General features: G+C 47.1%; 1 protein-coding gene across 1 annotated transcript; it reads right to left on the reverse strand.

Moving 5' to 3' along the window:
* Positions 1 to 13672: 13672 nt before the first annotated feature.
* Positions 13673 to 14852, reverse strand: LOC119281842 (dehydrin DHN4-like). The gene is made up of 2 exons (XM_037562262.1): positions 14609 to 14852; positions 13673 to 14472 (listed from the first exon to the last, which is right to left on the reverse strand). Exons 1-2 carry the CDS (start codon positions 14783 to 14785, stop codon positions 13825 to 13827), a joined length of 825 nt encoding a protein of 274 aa, XP_037418159.1. The 5' UTR covers positions 14786 to 14852; the 3' UTR covers positions 13673 to 13824.
* Positions 14853 to 25107: the final 10255 nt, after the last annotated feature.

Genomic DNA, 25107 nt, shown 5'->3' on the forward strand with positions numbered 1-25107 from the left:
CTCCCAACAACTTTCGGTTTGCTGCATACTCATATTGATACAACCCTAGCGTCACCGAACCTTAAGTGTGTAGACCCTACGGGTTCGGGAGACATGTAGACATGACCGAGATGGCTCTCTGGTCAATAACCAACAGCGGGATCTGGATACCCATGTTGGCTCCCACATACTCCTCGATGATCTCATCGGATGAACCACGATGTCGAGGATTCAAGCAACCCCATATACTATTCCCTTTGTCAGACGGTATGTTACTTGCCTAAGATTCGATCGTCGGTATCCCAATATGTCGTTCAATCTCGTTGCCGGCAAGTCACTTTACTCGTACCGTAATGCATGATCCCATGACTAGAACTTGGTCACTTTGAGCTCATTATGATGATGCACTACCGAGTGGGCCCAGTGATACCTCTTCATTATGCGGAGTGACAAATCCCAGTCTCGATCCGTGTCAACCCAACAGACACTTTCGGAGATACCTGTAGTGCACCTTTATAGTCACCCAGTTACGTTGTGACGTTTGGTACACCCAAAGCACTCCTACGGTATCCGGGAGTTACACAATCTCATGGTCTAAGGAAGAGATACTTGACATAGGAAAAGCTCTAGCAAAACGAACTACACGGTCTTGTGCTATGCTTAGGATTGGGTCTTGTCCATCACATCATTCTCCTAATGACGTGATCCCGTTATCAACGACATCCAATGTCCATAGTCAGGAAACCATGACTATCTGTTGATCAACGAGCTAGTCAACTAGAGGCTCACTAGGGACATGTCGTGGTCTAAGTATTCACACGTGTATTACGATTTCCGGATAATACAATTATAGCATGAATAAAAGACAACTATCATGAACAAAGAAATATAATAATAATCCTTTTATTATTGCCTCTAGGGCATATTTCCAACAGCCTCCCACTTGCACTAGAGTCAATAATCTAGTTACATTGTGATGAATCAAACACCCATAGAGTTCTGGTGTTGATCATGTTTTGCTCGCAGAAGAGGTTTAGTCAATGGATCTGCGACATTCAGATCCGTATGTACTTTGCAAATATCTATGTCTCCATCTTGAACATTTTCACAGATGGAGTTGAAACGATGCTTGATGTGCCTGGTCTTCTTGTGAAACCTGGGCTCCTTGGCAAGGGCAATAGCTCCAGTGTTGTCACAGAAGAGAGTGATTGGCCCCGACGCATTGGGTATGACTCCTAGGTCGGTGATGAACTCCTTCATCCATATTGCTCCATGCGCTGCCTCCGAGGCTGCCATGTACTCCGCTTCACATGTAGATCCCGCCACGACGCTCTGCTTGCAACTGCACCAGCTTACTGCTCCACGATTCAACATATACACGTATCAGGTTTGTGACTTAGAGTCATCCAGATCTGTGTCGAAGCTAGCGTTGACATAACCCTTTACGACGAGCTCTTCGTCACCTCCATAAACGAGAAACATGTCCTTTGTCCTTTTCAGGTACTTTAGGATATTCTTGACCGCTGTCCAGTGTTCCTTGCCGGGATTACTTTGGTACCTACCTACCAAACTTACGGCAAGGTTTACATCTGGTCTGGTACACAGCATGGCATACATAATAGATCCTATGGCTGAGGCATAGGGGATGACACTCATCTCTTCTTTATCTTTTGCCGTGGTCGGGCATTGAGCCGAGCTCAATCTCACACCCTGCAATACAGGCAAGAACCCTTTCTTGGACTGATCCATTTTGACCTTCTTCAAAATCTTATCAAGGTATGTGCTTTGTGAAAGACCTATGAGGCGTCTCGATCTATCCCTATAGATTTTGATGCCTAATATGTAAGCAGCTTCTCCAAGGTCCTTTATTGAAAAACACTTATTCAAGTAGGCCTTAATGCTGTCCAAGAATTCTATATCATTTCCCATCAAAAGTATGTCATCTACATATAATATGAGAAATGCTACAGAGCTCCCACTCACTTTCTTGTAAACGCAGGCTTCTCCATAAATCTGCATAAACCCAAACGCTTTGATCATCTCAACAAAGTGAATGTTCCAACTCTGAGATGCTTGCACCAGCCCATAAATGGATCGCTGGAGCTTGCATACTTTGTTAGCATTCTTAGGATCGACAAAACCTTCCGGTTGCATCATATACAGATCTTCCTTAAGATAACCGTTAAGGAATGCCGTTTTGACGTCCATCTGCCATATCTCATAATCATAGTATGCGGCAATGGCTAACATGATTTGGACGGACTTAAGCTTTGCTACGGGAGAGAGAGTCTCATCATAGTCAACCCCTTGAACTTGTCGATAACCCTTAGCAATAAGTCGAGCTTTATAAATGGTGACATTACCATCCGCGTCCGTCTTCTTCTTAAAGATCCATTTGTTTTCAATCGCTCGCCGATCATCGGGCAAGTCAATCAAAGTCCATACTTTGTTTTCATACATGGATTCTATCTCGGACTGCATGGCTTCTAGCCATTTGTTGGAATCTGGGCCCGCCATCGCTTCTTCATAGTTCGAAGGTTCACCGTTGTCTAACAAAATGATTTCCAGGACAGGGTTGCCATACCACTCTGGTGTGGAACGTGTCCTCGTGGACCTACGAAGTTCAGTAGCAACTTGATCCGAAGTACCTTGATCATCATCATTAATTTCCTCTCCAGTCGGTGTAGGCACCACAGGAACATTTTCCTGAGTTGCACTACTTTCCGGTTCAAGAGGGAGTACTTCATCGAGTTCTACTTTCATCCCACTTACTCCTTTCGAGAGAAACTCTTTTTCCAGAAAGGATCCGTTCTTGGCAACAAAGATCTTGCCTTCGGATCTAAGGTAGAAGGTATACCCAATGGTTTCCTTAGGGTATCCTATGAAGACGCATTTTTCCGACTTGGGTTCGAGCTTTTCAGGTTGAAGTTTCTTGACATAAGCATCGCATCCCCAAACTTTTAGAAACGACAGCTTAGGTTTCTTCCCAAACCATAATTCATACGGTGTTGTCTCAACGGATTTAGATGGTGCCCTATTTAAAGTGAATGTAGTTGTCTCTAGAGCGTATCCCCAAAATGATAGCGGTAAATCGGTAAGAGACATCATAGATCGCACCATATCCAATAGAGTGCGATTACGATGTTCGGACACACCGTTACGCTGAGGTGTTCCAGGCGGCGTGAGTTGTGAAACGATTCCACATTTCCTTAAGTGTGTACCAAATTCGTGACTTAAATATTCTCCTCCACGATCCGATCGTAAGAATTTTATCTTACGGTCACGTTGATTCTCTACTTCATTCTGAAATTCCTTGAACTTTTCAAAGGTCTCAGACTTGTGTTTCATCAAGTAGACATACCAATATCTACTTAAGTCATCAGTGAGAGTGAGAACATAACGATATCCTCCGCGATCCTCAACGCTCATCGGACCACACACATCAGTATGTATGATTTCCAATAAGTTGGTTGCTCGCTCCATTGTTTCGGAGAACGGAGTCTTGGTCATTTTGCCCATGAGGCATGGTTCGCATGTGTCAAATGATTCATAATCGAGAGACTCTAAAAGTCCATCAGCATGGAGCTTCTTCATGCGCTTGACACCAATGTGACCAAGGCGGCAGTGCCACAAGTATGTGGGACTATCGTTATCAACTTTACATCTTTTGGTATTCACACTATGAATATGTGTAACATTATGTTCGAGATTCATTAAGAATAAACCATTGACCATCGAGGCATGACCATAAAACATATCTCTCATATAAATAGAACAACCATTATTCTCGGATTTAAATGAGTAGCCATCTCTTATTAAACGAGATCTAGATACAATGTTCATGCTCAAACTTGGCACTAAATAACAATTATTGAGGTTCATAACTAATCTCGTGGGTAAATGTAGAGGTAGCGTGCCGATGGCGATCACATCGACCTTGGAACCATTCCCGACGTGCATCGTCACCTCGTCCTTCACCAGTATCCACTTATTCCGCAGCTCCTGCTGTGAGTTACAAATGTGAGCAACGGCACCGGTATCAAATACCCAGGAGTTACTACGAGTACTGGTAAGGTACACATCAATTACATGTATATCACATATACCTTTAGTGTTGCCGGCCTTCTTGTCCGCTAAGTATTTGGAGCAGTTCCGCTTCCAGTGACCCTTCCCTTTGCAATAAAAGCACTCAGTCTCAGGCTTGGGTCCATTCTTTGACTTCTTTCCGGCAACTGGCTTGCCGGGCGTGGCAACATCTTTGCCGTCCTTCTTGAAGTTCTTCTTACCCTTGCCCTTCTTGAACTTGGTGGTTTTATTGACCATCAACACTTGATGTTCTTTCTTGATTTCAACCTCTGCTGACTTCAGCATTGAGAATACTTCAGGAATGGTCTTCACCATCCCCTGCATATTGTAGTTCATCACAAAGCTCTTGTAGCTCGGTGGGAGCGACTGAAGGATTCTGTCAATGACCGCCTCGTCCGAGAGGTTAATGTCCAACTGGGACAGGCGGTTGTGCAACCCAGACATTTTGAGTATGTGCTCACTGACAGAACTGTTTTCCTCCATCTTACAACTATAGAACTTGTCGGAGACTTCATATCTCTCGACCCGGGCATGAGCTTGAAAAACCATTTTCAGCTCCTCGAACATCTCATATGCTCCGTGTTGCTCAAAACGCTTTTGGAGCCCCGGTTCTAAGTTGTAAAGCATGCCGCACTGAACGAGGGAGTAATCATCAGCACGTGACTGCCAAGCGTTCGTAACGTCTTGGTTCTCTGGGATGGGTGCTTCACCTAGAGGTCCTTCTAGAACATATGCTTTCTTGGCTGCTATGAGGATGATCCTCAGGTTCCGGACCCAGTCCGAATAGTTGGTGCCATCATCTTTCAGCTTGGTTTTCTCTAGGAACGCGTTGAAGTTCATGTTGACATGAGTGTTGGCCATTTGATCTACAAGACATATTTTGCAAAGATTTTATACTAAGTTCATGAAAATTAAGTTCATCTAATCAAATTATTTAATGAACTCCCACTCAGATTTGACATCCCTCTAGTCATCTAAGTGTCACACAATCCGAGTCGACTAGGCCGTGTCCGATCATCACGTGAGACGGACTAGTCATCATCAGTGAACATCTCCATGTTGATCGTATCTTCCATATGACTCATGTTCGACCTTTCGGTCTCTTGTGTTCCGAGGCCATGTCTGTACATGCTAGGCTCGTCAAGTTAACCCTAAGTGTTTTGCATGTGTAAAACTGTCTTACACCCGTTGTATGTGAACGTAAGGATCTATCACACCTGATCATCACGTGGTGCTTCGAAACGACGAATTTTAGCAACGGCGCACAGTTAGGGGGAACACTTTCTTGAAATTATTATAAGGGGTCATCTTATTTACTACCGCCGTTCTAAGTAAACAAGATGAATAAAACATAATAAACATCACATGCAATTATATAAAGTAGTGACATGATATGGCCAATATCATATAGCTCCTTCGATCTCCATCTTCGGGGCTCCATGATCATCTTTGTCACCGGCATGACACCATGATCTCCATCATCATGATCTCCATCATCGTGCCTCCATGAAGTTGCTCGCCAACTATTACTTCTACTACTATAGCTAACGGTTTAGCAATAAAGTAAAGTAATTACATGGCGTTAAATCATTGACACGCAGGTCATACAATAATTAAGACAACTCCTATGGCTCCTGCCGGTTTTCATACTCATCGACATGCAAGTCGTGATTCCTATTACAAGAACATGATCTCATACATCACAATATATCATTCATCATTCATCACAACTTCTGGCCATATCACATCACATGACAATTGCTGCAAAAACAAGTTAGACGTCCTCTAATTGTTGTTGCATCTTTTACGTGGCTGCAATGGGGTTCTAGCAAGAACGTTTTCTTACCTACGAATAACCACAACGTGATTTTGTCAACTTCTATTTACCCTTCATAAGGACCCTTTTCATCGAATCCGCTCCAACTAAAGTAGGAGAGACAGACACCCGCTAGCCACCTTATGCAACTAGTGCATGTCAGTCAGTGGAACCTGTCTCACGTAAGCGTACGTGTAAGGTCGGTCCGGGCCGCTTCATCCCACAATACCGCTGAAGCAAGAAAAGACTAGTAGTGGCAAGCAAGTTGACAAGATCTACGCACACAACAGATTTGTGTTCTACTCGTGTAATAGAGAACTACGCATAGACCTAGCTCATGATGCCACTGTTGGAGAACGTTGCATAAAATAAAAAAATTCCTACATTCACCAAGATAAATCTATGAGTTCATCTAGCAACGAGAGAGAGATGCATCTACATACCCTTGTAGATCGCGTGCGGAAGCATTCAAGAGAACGGGGTTGAGGTAGTCGTTCTCATCGTGATCCTATCACCGGAGATCCTAGCGCCGAACAGACAGCACCTCCGCGTTCAACACACGTACGGTCAGCGTGACGTCTCCTCCGTCTTGATCCAACAAGGGGGAAGGAAAGGTTGATGAAGATCCAGCAGCACGACGGCGTGATGGTGGATGCAGCAGGGCTACAGCAGGGCTTCGCTAAGCAACTACGGGAGGAGGATGAGGTGTAGCAGGGGGAGGGAGGCGCCAAGACTTAGGTGCGGCTGCCCTCCCTCCCACCCTCCTTTATATAGGCCCCTAGGGGGCGCCAGCCCTGGAGATGGGAATCTCCCAAGGGGCGGCGGCCAGGGGGGGTGGAGTGCCCCCAAAGGCAAGTGGGGTGCGCCCCCCACCCTCGGGTTTTCAACCCTAGGCGCAGAGGGGGGCCAAGGGGGGGCGCACCAGCCCACTAGGGGCTGGTTCCCCTCCCACTTCAGCCCACGGGGCCCTCCGGGATAGGTGGCCCCATCCGATGCACCCCCGGGACCCTTCTGGTGGTCCCGGTACAATACCGGATGACCCCAAAACTTTCCTGATGGCCGAAACCACACTTCCTATATATAATTCTTCAAGTACTTGAATCATCCAGCGCTCCTCTACAGGTAAGGTGGCGTTGTAGGTTCCGGTGAAGCTTGGTACTCCGATCTTCAAGTACTTGGTTACTTCCTTCAGGTGTCGTCCAAAGGGTGTATCTTCATCCAGTTGCATGAACTTGTTCCTTGCATCCGCCATCCTAGAAGAATAGAAGAGATGAGGAGTTAGAATGAGAAGAGAGAGTAGTGATCTATGGTCTTTGCTTAGTGGTCATGTCCTACAGTCAGCGTGTGCTCTGATACCATCTTGTAGCGACCAGACCTCAAATAGTCCGATCTTTGTGCATCATTGTCATCCCTGGATCAGTAATGCTGACACGCACAGTACTTGAAGGATTTATAACAGAGTAGCAATCACACACTTATTACATTGTATGTCTCCAAAGAGAAACTTATTACAATAAATATGGCTTAAGGCCATCTAATAACGATAACAGCGAAAGGCTTGGAAGATAAGTGAGTCCATCAACTCCAACGGCATCACTGAGTATAGAACCACGATCCTAAAGCATCTTACTCGTCGTCTGAAAAGTCTGCAACATGAACGTTGCAGCCCGAAAACGGGTCAGCACATGGAATATGCTGGCAAAGTAACACATAGAGAAAAATGAAAGAGTAAAGCTATACTACATGCATATATGGCTTGGTGGATAGCTCTATGGTTACAGTTTTTGCGTAAAGCCAATTTTTCCCTACTACAAAGGAATAAATTATTTAACTATCATGGTGGTTGTTAAACATTGAGAATGGTTGACAGCATCCTCAATCCCAATTAAGCATCATCATTAAACAAACCCAACAATATTAATTAAAGTAACATGATGAGATTCACACGATAATCCAAGTACTAGATACTCAAGATGTCCATAACCGGGGACACGGCTAATCATGATTAGTTTATACACTCTGCAGAGGTTGCGCACTTTTCCCCACATGACTCGATCTCCTCCGTTGGTTTTCTCGCACTACATGGTGTTTGAGAAACGAATGACCGAGACATAGTCTTTCAGAAGCGCTAGCACCTTACGATGGGTAGACCGGTGCACCTACTTTCCCCTACATTTGCTAGTCTACCACTGTAAGAGTTCGCACGACTTAATCAGCTATGCTAGAGCCCATAATAGCATGTGGCTGCACACGGAAGTTTCTAGCATGAATAATCTTATGATCCCTTTGAGCCTGGGTGGCGGTCCATAAAAAAACAAGCAATCCTGGAATAACCAGGTACATCAATCCACCCAGATGTGTATTAATGTTGCCACCTTAAATAAACCATTAATTAACAATCTCACATCTGTCATGGAAAATCACTCTCCCAATCCACGTCTACTTGCATAGCATGGCAAAATAAGCAAACGTAGAAGTAACTCCCAAGGGTTTGATAATAAAACAGGTAATAGGTACTACCTCAATCTACTTCCCAAAACCCACAATTTAAACTAGATCTAATCATGCAATGTTTGAGGATTGATCTAATGCATAAAAACTGGGTAATAAAGAGGTATGATCAAAGTGTTACTTGCCTTGCTGATGATCCGCGTAACCTAGGGATTCGAAGTAGCAAGCGGCGCAGTCCGGGTACTCTATCGCAAGCAAACAAACAAACAAGCATACAATAAGTACTCATCTAATGCACGGGTAAAACTCAAATAAGTGGTCTAATCAGAAAGTTCAACTTAAGAACTCCAGCTTGCAAAAATAATCAACTCGAACGAAGAAACAAAACTCAAACGGCGAAAGAAACAAGCTTCGTTTATTAATCTAGACCTAAGTCAAATTTTACAGAAGCAAAAACTGGTTTGAGTAGATTATCCGGAAAGAGGGTTTCGAGACGAAACTCTAGGCGCTTGAATCACCTGATTCCGATAAACGAGTGAAAAGTTATACTAAAACAAAAATCGGATCAGAAATCGCGATCAGAAAAATCACGGAATAAATCCGAGAAAAAGAAAAACGACGAACAGATTAACGAACGAACGTTCATTATCTGGATCTAAACGATGAACGCGTTCGTTAAAACGAATGAACGAGTGAACGCTCGCTAATTAATCCAAACCGGAAGAAAACCGATCTAACGAAAAAAACGGAATCTAAAAAAACGACAAAAAACCGACGGAAAAACCGAACGGTTTTTCTAAACAAGAACGGCGGCGGCGAGGTCAACCTCGGGGTGCGGGTCGGCGATGGCGGCGGCGGTCGGCGGCGACGGCGGCGGGGTCCGGCGGTGGTCGGCGGCGACGGCAGCGGCGCCGGCGGTAGCGGCGCCGACGGCGGCGGCGCGGGCTGGCGGCAGGGCGGCGCTAGGGTTAGGGTTTGGGCGGCGGCGGCGGGTTGGGCTGGCGGCAGCGGTTTTGGGCTGGGGCGGGGCCCGGGGTGCGCTATATAAAGACCCGGCCAGGCGGAGTCCTGGCCGGTTACTGCCCGTAGTCGGTTCCAGTTTTTTTTAAATAAATATCGCGCAGAAAAACAAACGAAAGAAATACTAAACGGACTCCAAAAATCTCGAAATAAATTTTCCCGGGCTTCTAAAGTCAAGCGGTTTAGATGAACATTTATTTGGGCCTAAATGCAATTTTGGAAAACACGCATTTTTTCCTAAATTCAAATAAAATAGCCAGAAAATCCAAAATAAAATCTTATTTGATCTTTTTATTAAATCCTCAATATTTCTTTATTTTGGGAAAGTCATTTTATTCCCTCTCGTATTTATATAATTGAAATAATTGAAGATAAAATAAATAAAATCAAATGTTCCTACTTCCAAAATTTGAGAAAACTCAAATATGAAAATATCAAAATCCCCAACTCTCTTCATGGGTCCTTGAGTTGCGTAGAATTTCTAGGACCGAAACAAAATGCATTAATTATGATATGCAATGATGATATATTTGTATAACATTCCAAATTGAAAATTTGGGATGTTACAATATTGCTGGGTTTTTTTGCCTATTTCAGTGTTTCGATGAAAAGGAATATCAAACGGAGTTCAAAAGGAATGAAACCTTCGGGAGCAATCTTTTTGGAACAAACGTGATCGAGAGGACTTGGAGTGGAAGTCTAGAAACAACCGAGGCAGCCACGAGGGTGCCCGGCGTGCCCCCTAGGGCTGGGTGCGCCCCCCACCCTCGTGGGCCCCTCGGGCATCCACCGACCTACTTCTTCCTCCTATATATACCCATGTACCCCGAAAACATCAGAAGCGACCACGAAAAACTATTTCCACCGTCGTAACCTTCTGTATCTGCGAGATCCCATCTTGAAGCCTTCGTCGGTGCTCCGCCGAAGGTGGAATAGGCCACGGAGGGCTTCTACATCAACACCATAACCTCTCCGGTGAGTTGTGAGTAGTTTACCACAGACCTTTGGGTCCATAGTTATTAGCTAGATGGCTTCTTCTCTCTCTCTGAATCTCAATACCATGTTCTCCTCGATCTTCTTGGAGATCTATTCGATGTAACTCTTTTTGCGGTGTGTTTGTCGAGATCCGATGAATTGTGGGTTTATGATCAAGTTTATCTATGAGAAATATTTGAATCTCCTCTGAATTTTTTATGTGTGATTAAGTTATCTTTGCAAGTCTCTTCGAATTATCAGTTTGGTTTGGCCTACTAGATTGATCTTTCTTGCGATGGGAGAAGTGCTTAGCTTTGGGTTCAATCTTGCGGTGTCCTTTCCCAGTGACAGCAAGGGCAGCAAGGCACGTATTGTATTGTTGCCATCGAGGATAAAAAGATGGGGTTTATATCATATTGCATGAGTTTATCTCTATACATCATGTCATCTTTCTTAATGCGTTACTCTGTTCTTTATGAACTTAATACTCTATATGCATGCTGGATAGCGGTCGATGTGTGGAGTAATAGTAGTAGATGCAGGCAGGAGTCGGTCTACTTGTCACGGACGTGATGCCTATATATATGATCATGCCTAGATAATCTCATAATTATTCGCTTTTCTATCAATTGCTCGACAGTAATTTGTTCACCCACTGTAATACTTATGCTATCTTGAGAGAAGTCACTAGTGAAACCTATGGCCCCCGGATCTATCTCTTATCATATAAGCTTTCAATCTACTTTTATTTGCATCTTTACTTTTCCAATCTATATCATAAAATACCAAAAATATATTTATCTTATCTTATTATCTCTATCAGATCTCACTTTTGCAAGTGGCCTTGAAGGGATTGACAACCCCTTTATTGTGTTGGTTGCGAGTTCTTGTTTGTTTGTGTATGTGCGTGAGACTTTTGAGGAGCCTCCTACTGCATTGATACCTTGGTTCTCAAAAACTAAGGGAAATACTTACGCTACTATTGTTGTATCACCCTTTCCTCTTCAAGGAAAACCAATGCAAGCTCAAGACGTAGCACTACCCAAGCGTGAGGGAGCGGTGTACATCAAAGACTTCAGCCCCGTGAGCTTAGTTCATGGTGCTATCAAGATTTTCGATAAATTAAGCTCTCGTTGTGAGGCTTGTGGAGGAGCTACCAAGGCTTGTCGGGTAACAACAAAGTGTGTTTGTACATAGAAGATCATTGCATGACAACTTTATGTTTGTGCAGTGCACGATGCGGCGACTAAACGCACTCCGGCTCCCAACAATCATGCTCAAGCTTGACATTACCAAGGCTTTTGATACGGTAAAATGGCCCTTTCTACTAGAAGTTCTCGAGAGGCTTGGATTCGGAAACCGATGGAGAGAATGGGTATGTGGCCTCCTGCCACATCATCGACGAGAATACTAGTAAATGGAGCACCGGGCATGCCGATCCTGCCCTGTCAAGGACTTCGCCAAGGAGCTCCGCTTTAGCCTATGCTACTCATCCTTTGCATGGAGCCCCTTTGCTGCCTCTTTCAATAATGTATGGAACAAGGGGCGCTCACTCCACTGACCAGAACGGGATTGCAACAACGTGTCTCCCTATTTGCTGACGACATCATGGTATTCTTCAAGCCAAGCAAACTGGAGACTCGCACTTGTGGAGCCATTCTAGATCTTTTTGGGCACGCTTCAGGGCTGGTTGTCAACATGAGCAAGAGTGCCATCATCCCTATTCACTGCTCCCAAGACGAGATGGCACTAGTCTGCTCACTACTCTGATGCACGAGCGCCTCCTTCCCGTGCACATATCTGGGGCTGCCACTCACTCTACGCAAGCAATCTGCGGTGCAACTGCAAGCCTTGGTGGACAAACTCGTGGACTGTCTGCTGCATTAGAAGGTGGCAATGCTACCAGATAGTGGATGCCTCACGTTAATCATGTCAGTCCTTTGCGCAATACCAATACACTCCATGCTTGCTATGAACCTTCCGGCAAAAACCATCACAGCACTTGTCAAGATATGTCGTGGGTTCCTTTGGTGTGGCAAGAAAGAAGCAACGGGAGGGCACTGTGTCGTAGCATGGGAGAATGTATGCCGACCTAAGTGGGCTGGTGGTCTAGGAATTCCAAATCTGAGATGGTTGAACAAGGCATTACAAGCAAGGTGGCCATGGTTACAAAAGACTAACAAAGATCGACCCTGGGCAGAATTCCACATCGACGTGCCGGTTGAATCTCGAGCCCTATATCATGCCGCAACAAGGACTTTAGTGGGAAATGGTCAAAGTGCGCTATTTTGGGAAGACCGGTGGATTGACGGCTACCGGATATGTGAGTTGGCTCCGGACATCTACGAGCGCATTCCGAGGCGTATACCAGACACGAGGCGAATTGCAGACGCGCTCACAGATGGTACTTGGGTAGGCGACATCGGGCCAAACCTAATGGCCAGGGTGCTGGAGCAGTTCCTAGTTTTGTGGCAGGGGATCAAGGACACGCAACTGGTGGAAGGGAAGAACCACAAAACTATCTGGGCGTGGGAACAGGACGGACGCTTCTCGGCCCGGTCCGCCTATGCGGCAAAGTTCATGGGCCTCGAGGTGTCACCAACGGCCGCATTCACCTGGAAGTCGAAAGCGCCCTTGCAATGCCACTTTTCCTGTGGCTCGCGATCCAAGACAGATGCTGGACTTCTGATCGTTTGTCCAAGTGAGGTCTACCGCACCAGGACGCTTGTCCCTTCTGTGACCAACATGGGGTATCAATACAACACTTGCTGATTGGATGTGTTTTCGTGTGGTGAGTCTGGCATGAGATGGGGGTGATGACGGGGCGACGAGAGTTCGAGCCGCTTCAGGATGAGATGATTTGGTGTGTGATGCATGAGACAAGACCAAAATCCAAGACACTGAAGGTCCACGCGGGCCAAATGCCTCCTTGCCATGTGGACGATTTGAAAGCACCGTAACGACATCGTCTTCAATGAGACTACACCCTCACTCTTGAGGGTCAAGGAACGACTTCGAGAAGAATGAAAGTTTTTGGCCAAAGCCGGAATGTTTAAGGACAACAACAGAGGATTCGAGGAGTTAGGTAGGAGGTGGGTCGACCATGGGTAGTCCGTCCTAGTGTAGGGTGGAGTCTATCCCACGTGTAAATATTGTAAATCACGTGGATCCTTTGGAAGTCTCTTTCCCCTTTTTCTATAATGAATGATACGCACTCTGGTGCATATTTGAGAAAAATATATTTATATAAGGATTTTATAGAAAAGAAAAATTACTCCCAGCCTCTGCAACATTATTTGTGCACACGAAGTAATGTTTAACATAGTGAAACGTCACACAACGGTTACAACTTACAACATGCTCATACATCGACATAGGCACGGTACAGTACTGCACCATACCAACTACTCCAACGCTACACACAAACGTGCCACACTTATCGGCTTATTGCTCCACCTCCGCTCATGCCTATTGTTCACAAACACGCTGACTGGCGCCTAGTGCTGGCCAGGCAGCTTTTCCTTGATCTTGCCCATAATACCTTTCTTCTCGCCGGTGCCTGTCACCCCGGCGTGACCTTGCTGGCTGTAAGGACCGCCGGTCGCCGTAGTCCCGTGTGCTCCGGTGCCGGTCACTCCGGGGTGCCCTTGATGATCGAAAGCACCGCCCGTCGTCACGTTCCCATGCGTTCCAGTGCCGGTCATACCGGCGTGCCCTGGCTGGCCGTAGCCACCACCGGGAGCGGTGTTCCCATGCACCCCGGTGCCTGTCATCCCGGGCTGCCCGTAGGCGCCGGCGGTCGGCATGGTGTGCTGCTCGTTCTTGTGACCTCCCGGGAGTTTCTCCATGATCTTGTCCTTCATGCCCTTCTTCTCACCAGTCGCCGTGGTTCCGTGCGCCCCGGTGCCGGTCATGCCAGCCGGAGCGGGCTGCCCGTAGGGGCCGGTCGTCGCCGTGGTCCCGTGCGCTCCAGTGCCAGCCGGAGCGGGCTGCACGTAGTAAGGGCCGCCGGTCGCCCCGGTGCCGGTCATGCCCGCGGGCGCGGCGGGCTGGCCGTAAGTCTGCTTGCGAGCCCCGGGAAGCTTCTCCTTGATCTTCTCCTTGATGCCCTTCTTCCTCCGTCCACCCATGCCATCGTCCTCGGACTATACATCAATCCAAGCGGAGCAAATTAATACGGAGTACAAGTTTGATACTAGGTTAGTCGTCATGGGAATAACGTGTCAATGGCAGCACATGCAACCATTTCATTTACAGGCCATCGATGCATTGCATACGTACCGAGCTGGAGCTGGAGCTGCTGGACCGATGGAGTATGCCGCGGGTCTTGTGCTCCTCCCTGGCGGGCTGCAGCTGCCCGCCGGCGGGTGCCCCCGTCACGGCGGTGGCTCCTCCAGGTGCGGCCACCGGGTTGCCGTACCGGTCCACGCGGTTGCCCTGCTGCCCCTGGTATTCCATCTTACTATACCGGTGACGCTTGTTCTACTACTACTGTGACAAATAGCAATAGGTCGGTCTCCAAATGCAAGGGAGTTGTTTGTAGCTAGTGATGCGAGAGATGTGCAGAGGCTGGGAGGTTTATTTATACCGCCGTAGACTTCGATACGGCGATGCCGGAGCGCGCCGCGGACGGGTCACGCGTGTACTCTTTTCGTTTTCCGAGGAGGAGAGGCGACGTGTTTATTCGGGAGTAGGCATAAAGATGAACCTGCTGTGTTGGCTACGTGGTGCCACGAACCTCTTCTCCAGGACGTTCTGGAAGGGTGACCCGTGACCGGATGGGTGAACTAGCTGGCCGTTCCGGAAGTACCAGCGCGATCGATCGGCCCGCTCCGCCGCGTCCGGTGTTTGTCCGGCGTGAAAGTTGGCTGGTTTGCCACTGTTTCCCTCCGGACTCCCGTATATTAGGCTTACTCGTTGGATGCGGACTATCTGAGCTCGAGCTCAAATGAGTTCAGATGAACAGTAAAATCAAACAGTTTAAAACTAATTTAAAAAGTTGAAAAAAAATTATGATAAACTTTGGCAGATGTTCTAAGCTCTTGCAATTTTTTATCACGAGATCGCATTATTGAAAGGCGTGACAAAAAAAACAAAATCGATGCTCCAAAAATACTAGTTAAGCAGTTTGGAGCATTGATTTTTTTTTTTTTGCACGCCTTCCACGAGTGTGATCTTATGACGAAAAATTTCAAACACTTAACATTTGTCAAAAATTACCACAAAAAAATCAGATTGTTTTGATCTTTATTTTTTTTCAATTTTATTATTCATCCGAACTTATTTGAGCTCGAGCTCGGAAGGGTACTTTCATTACTCGTGTTTTTTAATGAACTCGTGTTGATTAAAAAAATTCACAAACCACCTCAAATATAGTAAAAATTGCATTGAGATTTCTGGATCACCGGATGACTATTGCCGCCGCCAAAATAACCCGTTGACGCCCCGCTCCAATACCGATATGAAGAATCCTTGAATCAATATAAAGAACCTTGCGCCAAATCTTGATGTCTTGTGTGCTCCACGACGAGAAACTCTAATCTAATCGCACCGAGGAGCTAGCATGAATCTACGTTGGAGCTCCATCTAATATGTCCCGACGGGTTAACTGGAGAAGGATCACAGCCCAGCCGACTGACTCGAAGAAGAAGCGTCGCCGTCCGTCTGAGTGTTATCCATGTGAGGACCAAAACCCTAACCTCTCCTAACTACGACGCGTCGAAGCGATAGTCAGAAGGGAAGCAGATCCACAAGCTCAACAACGAAGATCGAGAGGAGGAAAACTTTGCCCTGGTCATCTTACAAAAAGGATCTCTTCTCCCCTCCCTGAGGCGCTCCCACGGGTGCCCCCCGAAGGTACCCTAGTGCCGCCCCCATCGCCCGCTTCGCCTTCACCCCCTCCCCCGCCGCCGCCTGGGGTGTCGCCGGCCAAAGGCCGTGTGGCGTTGGCGGCGGCGGGGCGGCTCTCTCCCGCACGCAGTTGGGGACTCCACGGGGCGTTCCCATCTGTCTGGTGATGTCAGGCGTCGGGCTGGCCCTGCCTCGGCTCCTTCTTCCCCTCCCGGCGTCCCTCGCTGGCGCCGCCTCCTCCCCTCCGTGGTGGTGGGTGGTGGGGGATGGATCTGGGATCCTTGCCCAGATCCGATGGATGGTGGAGTTGGTGTTGGCAGTGGTGGCCGGCGGCCCAGGCGTGGTCGGCGAGTCTCGCGGCCTCGGGGCATCGTGGAGGTGCCGTCGGCGGCGAGTGCTTAGCCTGGTGGTGGCGGCGGCCGTGCATGGGAGTTTGATTCCTTCGAAGAGATCTGGGTGAAAACTTGCTTTCGGCTATTGCCAAGGCTGGCGGTGGCAGCGTTATCTGCATCGTTCCCTTCTTGAAGGCATCGTCGTGGAGAAGTTCAAGGCCACTCTCTGCTACCTCCAGGGGAAACCCTAGATCGGATGACGTCGGCGCTCTAGTGTCGTTCCCCCCTTTGGGGCGTCATTCTTGGAGGTACACACGTGATCGAGGGACCAAAGGATGGATTCTTTGGTGGAGCGGTGCTTCATATCACTCATTGATGGCGTTGGATCTCGGGGGCATGGCGCAGTGGTGACTCGGTGTCGGATGCGCGGAGATGGACTCGCACAGGAGGGTGACGCGGTCTGGCGTCGACGACAGCTAGACCAGGCAAGGTAGATGCAACAGTACATTTATGAAGATGGATCGATGGCAGGTGGCTGCGGCAGCCTCATACCCGGCAGGCGTCCTGGTTGAGGAGTGCGCCGGACCGGTGGGTGCCCCATACCCGCAAGGCGTCCTGGATGGGACCTCAGGTCTTTGATAGTAGGTTTGGCTGCAAGGTCTGTTTGGTATTAGGCCTAGACTATCAGCATCCCTTCATTCAATTGGATAGGAGTAGCAACAGATGTTGCCTAGACGGTGGCTTTAGTCTTAATGTTGTATTACTTTGTAAGGTCTTGTGTGAACAATTAATAAAATAACTGCATGCATCGTCCAGATGCAGAGGCCGGGGGTCTTCCTCCATTTCTAAAGAAAAGATAGGCTTTGTTTTATCAAAAACAAAAAATGTGATTCGTGCATACCCATGAAGTCTTCGTATTCAAAATACGAAATCCGAAACTTATGGATAAATATGTTACATATCTCCTCCACTAATTTCTCTCTGGTTTTAGCTATATCAACAATTTGCACCACGAATCAAGCTGTGGTTGAATAATTAGGAGGATAGTGGTATCTCCAGCCCACTAGAGTTCAAGTCCTAGACTTGAGATTAATGCTCGCATTTTCCTGCATTTGTTCCGGGCCTTCTAGTGATGTACGTTCAGTGGGGGTAGACATTCCTACGAAGGTGTATGTGGCGACTTCATCAATCTCAAGATGATGTGCCAGCTTAGTCTCCTAGAAGTGCTCATAGGGGTAGGGTGTGCGTATTGAAGGAAATATGCCCTAGAGGCAATAATAAAGTTGTTATTTATATTTTCTTATATCATGATAAATGTTTATTATTCATGCTAGAATTGTATTAACCGAAAACTTAGTACATGTGTGAATACATAGACAAAACAAAGTGTCCCTAGTATACCTCTACTTGACTAGCTCGTTAATCAAAGATGGTTATGTTTCCTAACCATAGACATGTGTTGTCATTTGATGAACGGGATCACATCATTAGGAGAATGATGTGATGGACAAGACCCATCTGTTAGCTTAGCATAATGGTCGATAAGTTTTATTGCTATTGCTTTCTTCATGACTTATACATGTTCTTCTAACTATGAGATTATGCAACTCCCGAATATCGGAGGAACACCTTGTGTGCTATCAAATGTCACAATGTAACTAGTTGATTATAAAGATGCTCTACAGGTGTCTCCGAAGGTGTTTTTTGGGTTGGCATAGATCCAGAATAGGATTTGTCACTCCGTGTTTCGGAGAGGTGTCTCTGGGCCCTCTGGGTGATGCTCATCATTATAAGCCTTGCAAGTAATGTGATTAATGAGTTAGTTACGGGATGAAGCATTATGTAACGAGTAAAGAGACTTGCCGGTAACGATATTGAACTAGGTATGATGATACCAACGATCGAATCTCGGGCAAGTAACATACCGATGAAACAAAGGGAACAACGTATGTTGTTGTGCGGTTTGACCGATAAAGATCTTCATAGAATATGTCGGAGCCAATATGAGCATCCAGGTTCCGCTATTGGTTATTGATCGGAGATATGTCTCAATCATGTCTACATAGTTCTCAAACCCATAGGGTCCGCACGCTTAACGTTCGATGATGATTTGTATTATGAGTTATGTGTTTTGATGACCGAAGTTTGTTCGGAGTCCCGGATGAGATCACGGACGTGACGAGGAGTCTCGAAATGGTCGACATAAAGATTTATATATTGGAAAGCTATATTCGGACATCGGAATGGTTTTGGAGAAGTTCGGTTATTTCCTGGAGTATTGGGAGGTTACCGGAATCCCCTGGGGAGTTGATGGGCCTTAGTGGGCCTTAGTGGAAAGGAGAGGCAGCGGCCAGGAGGTGGAGCCCCCTCCCCCCAAGCCCAGTATGAATTGGACAAGGGGTTGGGGGCGCAGCCCCCCTCTCCCTTCCTTTTGGTGGAATCCTACTAGAACTTGGAGTCCTAGTGGGACTCCCCTCTCCCGGCGCGCCTAGCATAGGCCGGCCGGCCTCCCCCTCCCTCCTTTATATACATGGGCAGGGGGGCACCCTAGAACACACCAAGTTTTGCCTTAGCTGTGTGCGGTGCCCCCTCCATAGTTACACACCTCGATCATATCGTCGTAGTGCTTAGGCGAAGCCCTGCGCTGGTAACATCATCATCACCATCGCCACGCCGTCGTGCTGACGGAACTCACCCTCGTCCTCAACTGGATTAAGAGCACGAGGGGCGTCATTGAGCCGAACGTGTGCTGAACGCGGAGGTGTCGTACGTTTCGGTACTTGGATCGGTTGGATCACGAAGACGTTCGACTACATCAACCGCGTTACTAAACGCTTCCGCTTTCGGTCTACGAGAGTACATGGACACACTCTCCCATCTTGTTGCTATGCATCTTCTAGATAGATCTTGCGTGATTGTAGGATTTTTTTTTGAATTACTACGTTCCCCAACACGTATGTGTGTTCATAGGGATAAGTGTATGCTCGTCTATGTGGGTGGCTTCGCTTGTAATATGTTAAAAACAATTTGCACCTACAAACTCCACTTTAGTCCCTAACAAAATCCATAAAAAGAAGGTGTAGTGTAGTATTAATATTTTTCGAAATTCACCTAAAATATTTAAGATCTTCTATATCTAAATAGTTAACCACAACGCTCCCACCACCAAGCTATGGACTCATCGACTAAAACTAGACTGGTGGGGAGGAGCCCCCCGCATTGAGAGAAATGTGAGGCACTGAATTAGACCTGAAGAGGGGTTGAACCCAGGCCGGCGAGGTGAAACCACAAGTTCCATGGTGCTCTGCATCTCCTCCAGTAATTATTTTACAACTCTCATATAATACTCTTCCTTCTTAATGCATGGGCAACACACTGCCCTTTCCTCAAATAAAAAAACTTAACCCCATTATATGTGTGCTCTCACATCACCTTATTTATTGGTAAAGTTCCGATTGAAATTATATGACATCGAAAAAGCATGCAAATACTCTTAAGTTATTTATTTTTATTAACTCATTCATGCAAACTATGTCATCTCATCATATCTTGCTTGTCTTTTTTCTAAGTCATGCATGTACTCACAAGTTGCTTTTTATTTGCATCTAGCCATATCTCAGGGGCACATATGTGCCCCAGGCACGCACCTGCCAAAGCCTGTCCGGCCGCAAGGTTGCCTCATGATTCACGATGTAGTTGAATTCCATGCGAGAGCATAGTAAGTTTTAAGTTCCAATCATTGTAACTTAGGGCAACTTCAATGGGGCGACCCAATTCGTCCGCCGCCGTTCGTTTAGGTCGGCGCGGACAAAAATGGAGGCCAAATGCGCCGAACCAAACTCAAAATGCGTCCGCTTCGCATCCGCGCCGATGCATTTGCGGCTCAAATTTGCGTCCCAAATGCGTCGGCACGGACGCGGAACGGACGCCACGCGTGCCTTCTCGATGTCCGCCGTGACCCCACCCGGCAGTCGCCCAACTACCTGCCCCCTCGCCGGTCAGCTTAATTTATGACCCCAGGCCCACGCGTCAGCGACGGAGGTCGTCCTTTTTTAAGCCGACCGTGTGGCGGGGCCGCCCTCATCCACTTCCCGTCCCCATCTAGGCCACGCTCGCTCCCGCGTCGCCGGCAAGAAAACCCTAGCCACCCCAGCCACCCCAGCCGCCCAGCCGCCCAAATGGGGCTCTTCTTCGGCAGCAACAACAAGTCGAAGGGCAAGACCCCCGTCGTCCCCTTCCCCGCGGAGTTCACCCCGCCTCCGCCTGCACCGGCTCACCGGCAGAGGCAGCGGGTGAACGTGCCCGTGCACCAGGCGGAGTGGCACTAGCGCCACCGCGTGCCGCTGCCGTACCCCGATGTGTCACTTCCGCATGACTGGCATCTGGATCCGGAAAGGATCCCAGTGCCCGTGGGGCCGCGGTCGGCTAGGGCGCACGCGGAGGAGGTGCGTCGCTGGCGGGCGCTCCTGACGCCGGAGCAGCGCCGCAATGAGGCCTACACCTAAGACTCGCCCAACTAGGCACGCTGGTTCGCCTTCGAGCACGAGGAGGCGAGGCGGCGCGGCGTGCGCGAGGTCGAGGAGAGTCGCGAGGGCGAGTACCTCGAGATGCTCGAGCGCGACACCGAGGCCGAGCGGCTCAGGGCTGTTGGGGAACATAGTAATTTCAAAAAAATTCCTACGCACACGCAAGATCATGGTGATGCATAGCAACGAGAGGGGAGAGTGTGTCCACGTACCCTCGTAGACCGAAAGCGGAAGTGTTATTACAACGCGGTTGATGTAGTCGTACGTCTTCACGATTCGACTGATCCAAGCACCGAACGTACGTCACCTCCGAGTTCAGCACACGTTCAGCTCGATGACGATCCCCGGACTCTGATCCAACAGGGTGTCGGGGATGAGTTCCGTCAGCACGACGACGTGGTGACGATGATGATGTTCTACCGACGCAGGGCTTCGCCTAAGCACCGCAACGATATGACTGAGGTGGAATATGGTGGAGGGGGGCACTGCACACGGCTAAGGAACGATCACGATGATCAACTTGTGTGTCTAGAGGTGCCCTCCTGCCCCCGTATATAAAGGAGCAAGGGGGAGGCCGGCCGGCCCTAGGGGGCATGCCAAGGAGGGGGGAGTCCTCCTCCTAGTGGGAGTAGGACTCCCCTTTCCTAGTCCAACTAGGAAGGAGGAAGGGGGTAGGAAAGAGAGGGAGAGGGAGAGGGAAAGAGGGGCCGCGTCCCCCTCCCCTTGTCCAATTCGGACACCCCATGGGAGGGGGCGCGCCACCTCCTGGGCTGCTGCCCTCTCTCTCCCCTCAGGCCCACTAAGGCCCAATACTTCCCCGGGGGGTTCCGGTAACCCCTCCGGCACTCCGGTTTTCTCCGAAATCACCCGGAACACTTCCGGTGTCCGAATATGGTCGTCCAATATATCAATCTTTATGTCTCGACCATTTTGAGACTCCTCGTCATGTCCAAGATCACATCCGGGACTCCGAACAACCTTCGGTACATCAAAACATATAAACTCATAATAAAACTATCATTGTAACTTTAAACGTGCGGACCCTACGGGTTCGAGAACTATGTAGACATGACCTAGAACTATTTCTGGTCAATAACCAATAGCGGAACCTGGATGCTCATATTGGCTCCTACATATTCTATGAAGATCTTTATCGGTCAAACCGCATAACAACATACGTTGTTCCCTTTGTCATCGGTATGTTACTTGCCCGAGATTCGATCGTCGGTATCCAATACCTAGTTCAATCTTGTTACCGGCAAGTCTCTTTACTCGTTACGTAATGCATCATTCTGTAACCAACTCATTGGCCACATTGCTTGCAAGGCTTATTGTGATGTGCATTACCGAGAGGGCCCAGAGATACCTCTCCGACAATCGGAGTGACAAAACCTAATCTCGAAATACGCCAACTCAACATCTATCTTTGGAGACACCTGTAGAGCTCCTTTATAATCACCCAGTTACGTTGTGACGTTTGGTAGCACACAAAGTGTTCCTCCGGTAAACGGGAGTTGCATAATCTCATAGTTGTAGGAACTTTGTATAAGTCATGAAGAAAGCAATAGCAACATACTAAACGATCAAGTGCTAGGCTAACGGAATGGGTCAAATCAATCACATCATTCTCCTAATGATGTGATCTCTTTAATCAAATGACAACACATGTCTATGGTTAGGAAACATAACCATCTTTGATTAATGAGCTAGTCAAGTAGAGGCATACTAGTGACATTAAGTTTGTCTATGTATTCACACATGTATCATGTTTCCGGTTAATACAATTCTAGCATGAATAATAAACATTTATCATGATATGAGGAAATAAATAATAACTTTATTATTGCCTCTAGGGCATATTTCCTTCAGTCTCCCACTTGCACTAGAGTCAATAATCTAGATTACACAGTAATGATTCTAACACCCATGGAGTCTTGGTGTTGATCATGTTTTGCTCGTGGAAGAGGCTTAGTCAACGGGTCTGCTACATTCAGATCCGTATGTATCTTGCAAATCTCTATGTCTCCCACCTGGACTTGGTCCCGGATGGAATTGATGTAGCGACCCGACCTCAGACGGTCAAGTCTCTGTGCATCAGTGTCATCCCTGGATTAGTAATGCTGACACGCACAATACTCGAAGGATTTATAACAGAGTAGCAATCACACACTTATTACATCGAATGTCTCAAAAGAGAACTTATTACAAAAAATATGGCTTAAGGCCATCTAATGCGAAAACAGCGGAAGGCTTGGAAGATAAAGTGAGTCCATCAACTCCAACGGCATAGCTGAGCTGCACGGCAACGACCTAACGAACCTTACTCCTCGTCTGAAAAGTCTGCAACATAATACGTTGCAGCCCAAGAACGGGTCAGCACATGGAATATGCTGGCAATATAACACAGTAGAATGAAAATAGAACAATGCTAACACTACATACATATTTGGCTGGTGGAAAGCTCTATGGTTATAGTTTTGCATAAAGCCAATTTTTCCCTACTACAAAGGAATAAATTTTATTTAACTATCATGGCAGTTGAACAACACTAAGAAGGTAACCCCAACTCAATCCCAATTATAGTGATTAACAACCCAACAATATTACTTAGGGTGATGAGATACATAAGAAGCTTCAAATACTAGACACTCAGAATTGTCCATAACCAGGGACACGGCTAACCATGATTAGATTGTACACTCTGCAGAGGTTTGTGCATTTTTCCCCACAAGACTCAATCGCCTCCGTTGATTTCTCGCACTGCATGGTGTTTGAGAAACGGATGACCGAGACATAGTCTTTCAGAAACATTAACTCTCTACTCCGGGTAGACCATACCAAACCTACAAAGCCCACTTCCTGCTGATCTACCTGTTCAAGAGCTTCACGTAACTTACTCAACTATGCTAGAGCCCATAATAGCTTGTGGTTGCACACGGAAGTTTCTAGCATGAATCATCTCAGTTCCCTTTGAGCCTGGGTGGCGGTCCATAGGAAAAATCACGCGGTAACCCCGGGATTTCCAAAAATAAACAGGCAATCACTGGTATCCCCAGGTGCCTCAATCCACCCAGATGTGTATTAAAGTTGCCACCTTAGATTAAACCATTAATTAACAATCTCACACCTATCATGGAATACACTCAAACCCAAACCACGTCTACGAGCATAGCACAGCAATATAAGCATAACGTAGAAGTAACTCCCAGTGGTTTGATAATAAACAGGGCAATAGGTTCTACCTCATCAACTACTTCCCAATCCCCACATGTTATCAACTTCTAACCATGCAATGTTTGAGGGTTGAAACTAATGCATAAAAACTGGATATGAAAAGAGTATGATCAATGTGTTACTTGCCTTGCTGACGATCCGCGAAACCTAGAGACTCGTAGTAACACGCTTCGCACTCAGGGAATTCTATCGCAAACAAACAATAACATACATAAGCAACTAGCAAAGATGCACGAACAAACTTCAACTAAAAGAAAAGATCCAGCAAGTTCAACTTAAGAACTCTGGTTAGCAAAAAGAATCGAATCAAACGGAGCAACGAAACTCAAACGGCAAAAGAAACAAAATCCGTTTACTAATCTGGACTAAGGTCAAATTTTACAATACCAAAACTTAGTTTAAGTTGATTAAGCAGAAAGAGGGTTTCGAGACGAAACTCCATGCTTTTGAATCACCAGATTCCGACTAACGAGCGAAAAGATAAACAAAAACTAAGATTGGATCGGAAATCACGATCAGAAAAATCGCGGAATAAATCCGATAAAAGGAAAAGGCGACAAACAGATTAACGAACGAGCGTTCGTTATCTGAAACTAAACGAAGAACACGTTCGTTAAAATGAATGGATGAGCGAACGCTCGCTAAGTAAATAAACCGGAGAAATAAATCGATCTATAAAAAATGCAACTAGGGTTTTGAAAAAAAACCGAACGGTTTTTAAAAAAACGGCGGTCTTGGATCCGGCGGATACCTCCCGCAAGGGGGCGGGGCGGCTCCGGCGGGGCTGGCGGGGTGGGGCGGGGCTCCGGCGAGGGGCGGGGTGGCGCGGGAGGCGGCG

This window comes from Triticum dicoccoides, chromosome 3B, assembly GCF_002162155.2.
Source record: "Triticum dicoccoides isolate Atlit2015 ecotype Zavitan chromosome 3B, WEW_v2.0, whole genome shotgun sequence".
Classification (NCBI taxonomy): Eukaryota; Viridiplantae; Streptophyta; class Magnoliopsida; order Poales; family Poaceae; genus Triticum; species Triticum dicoccoides.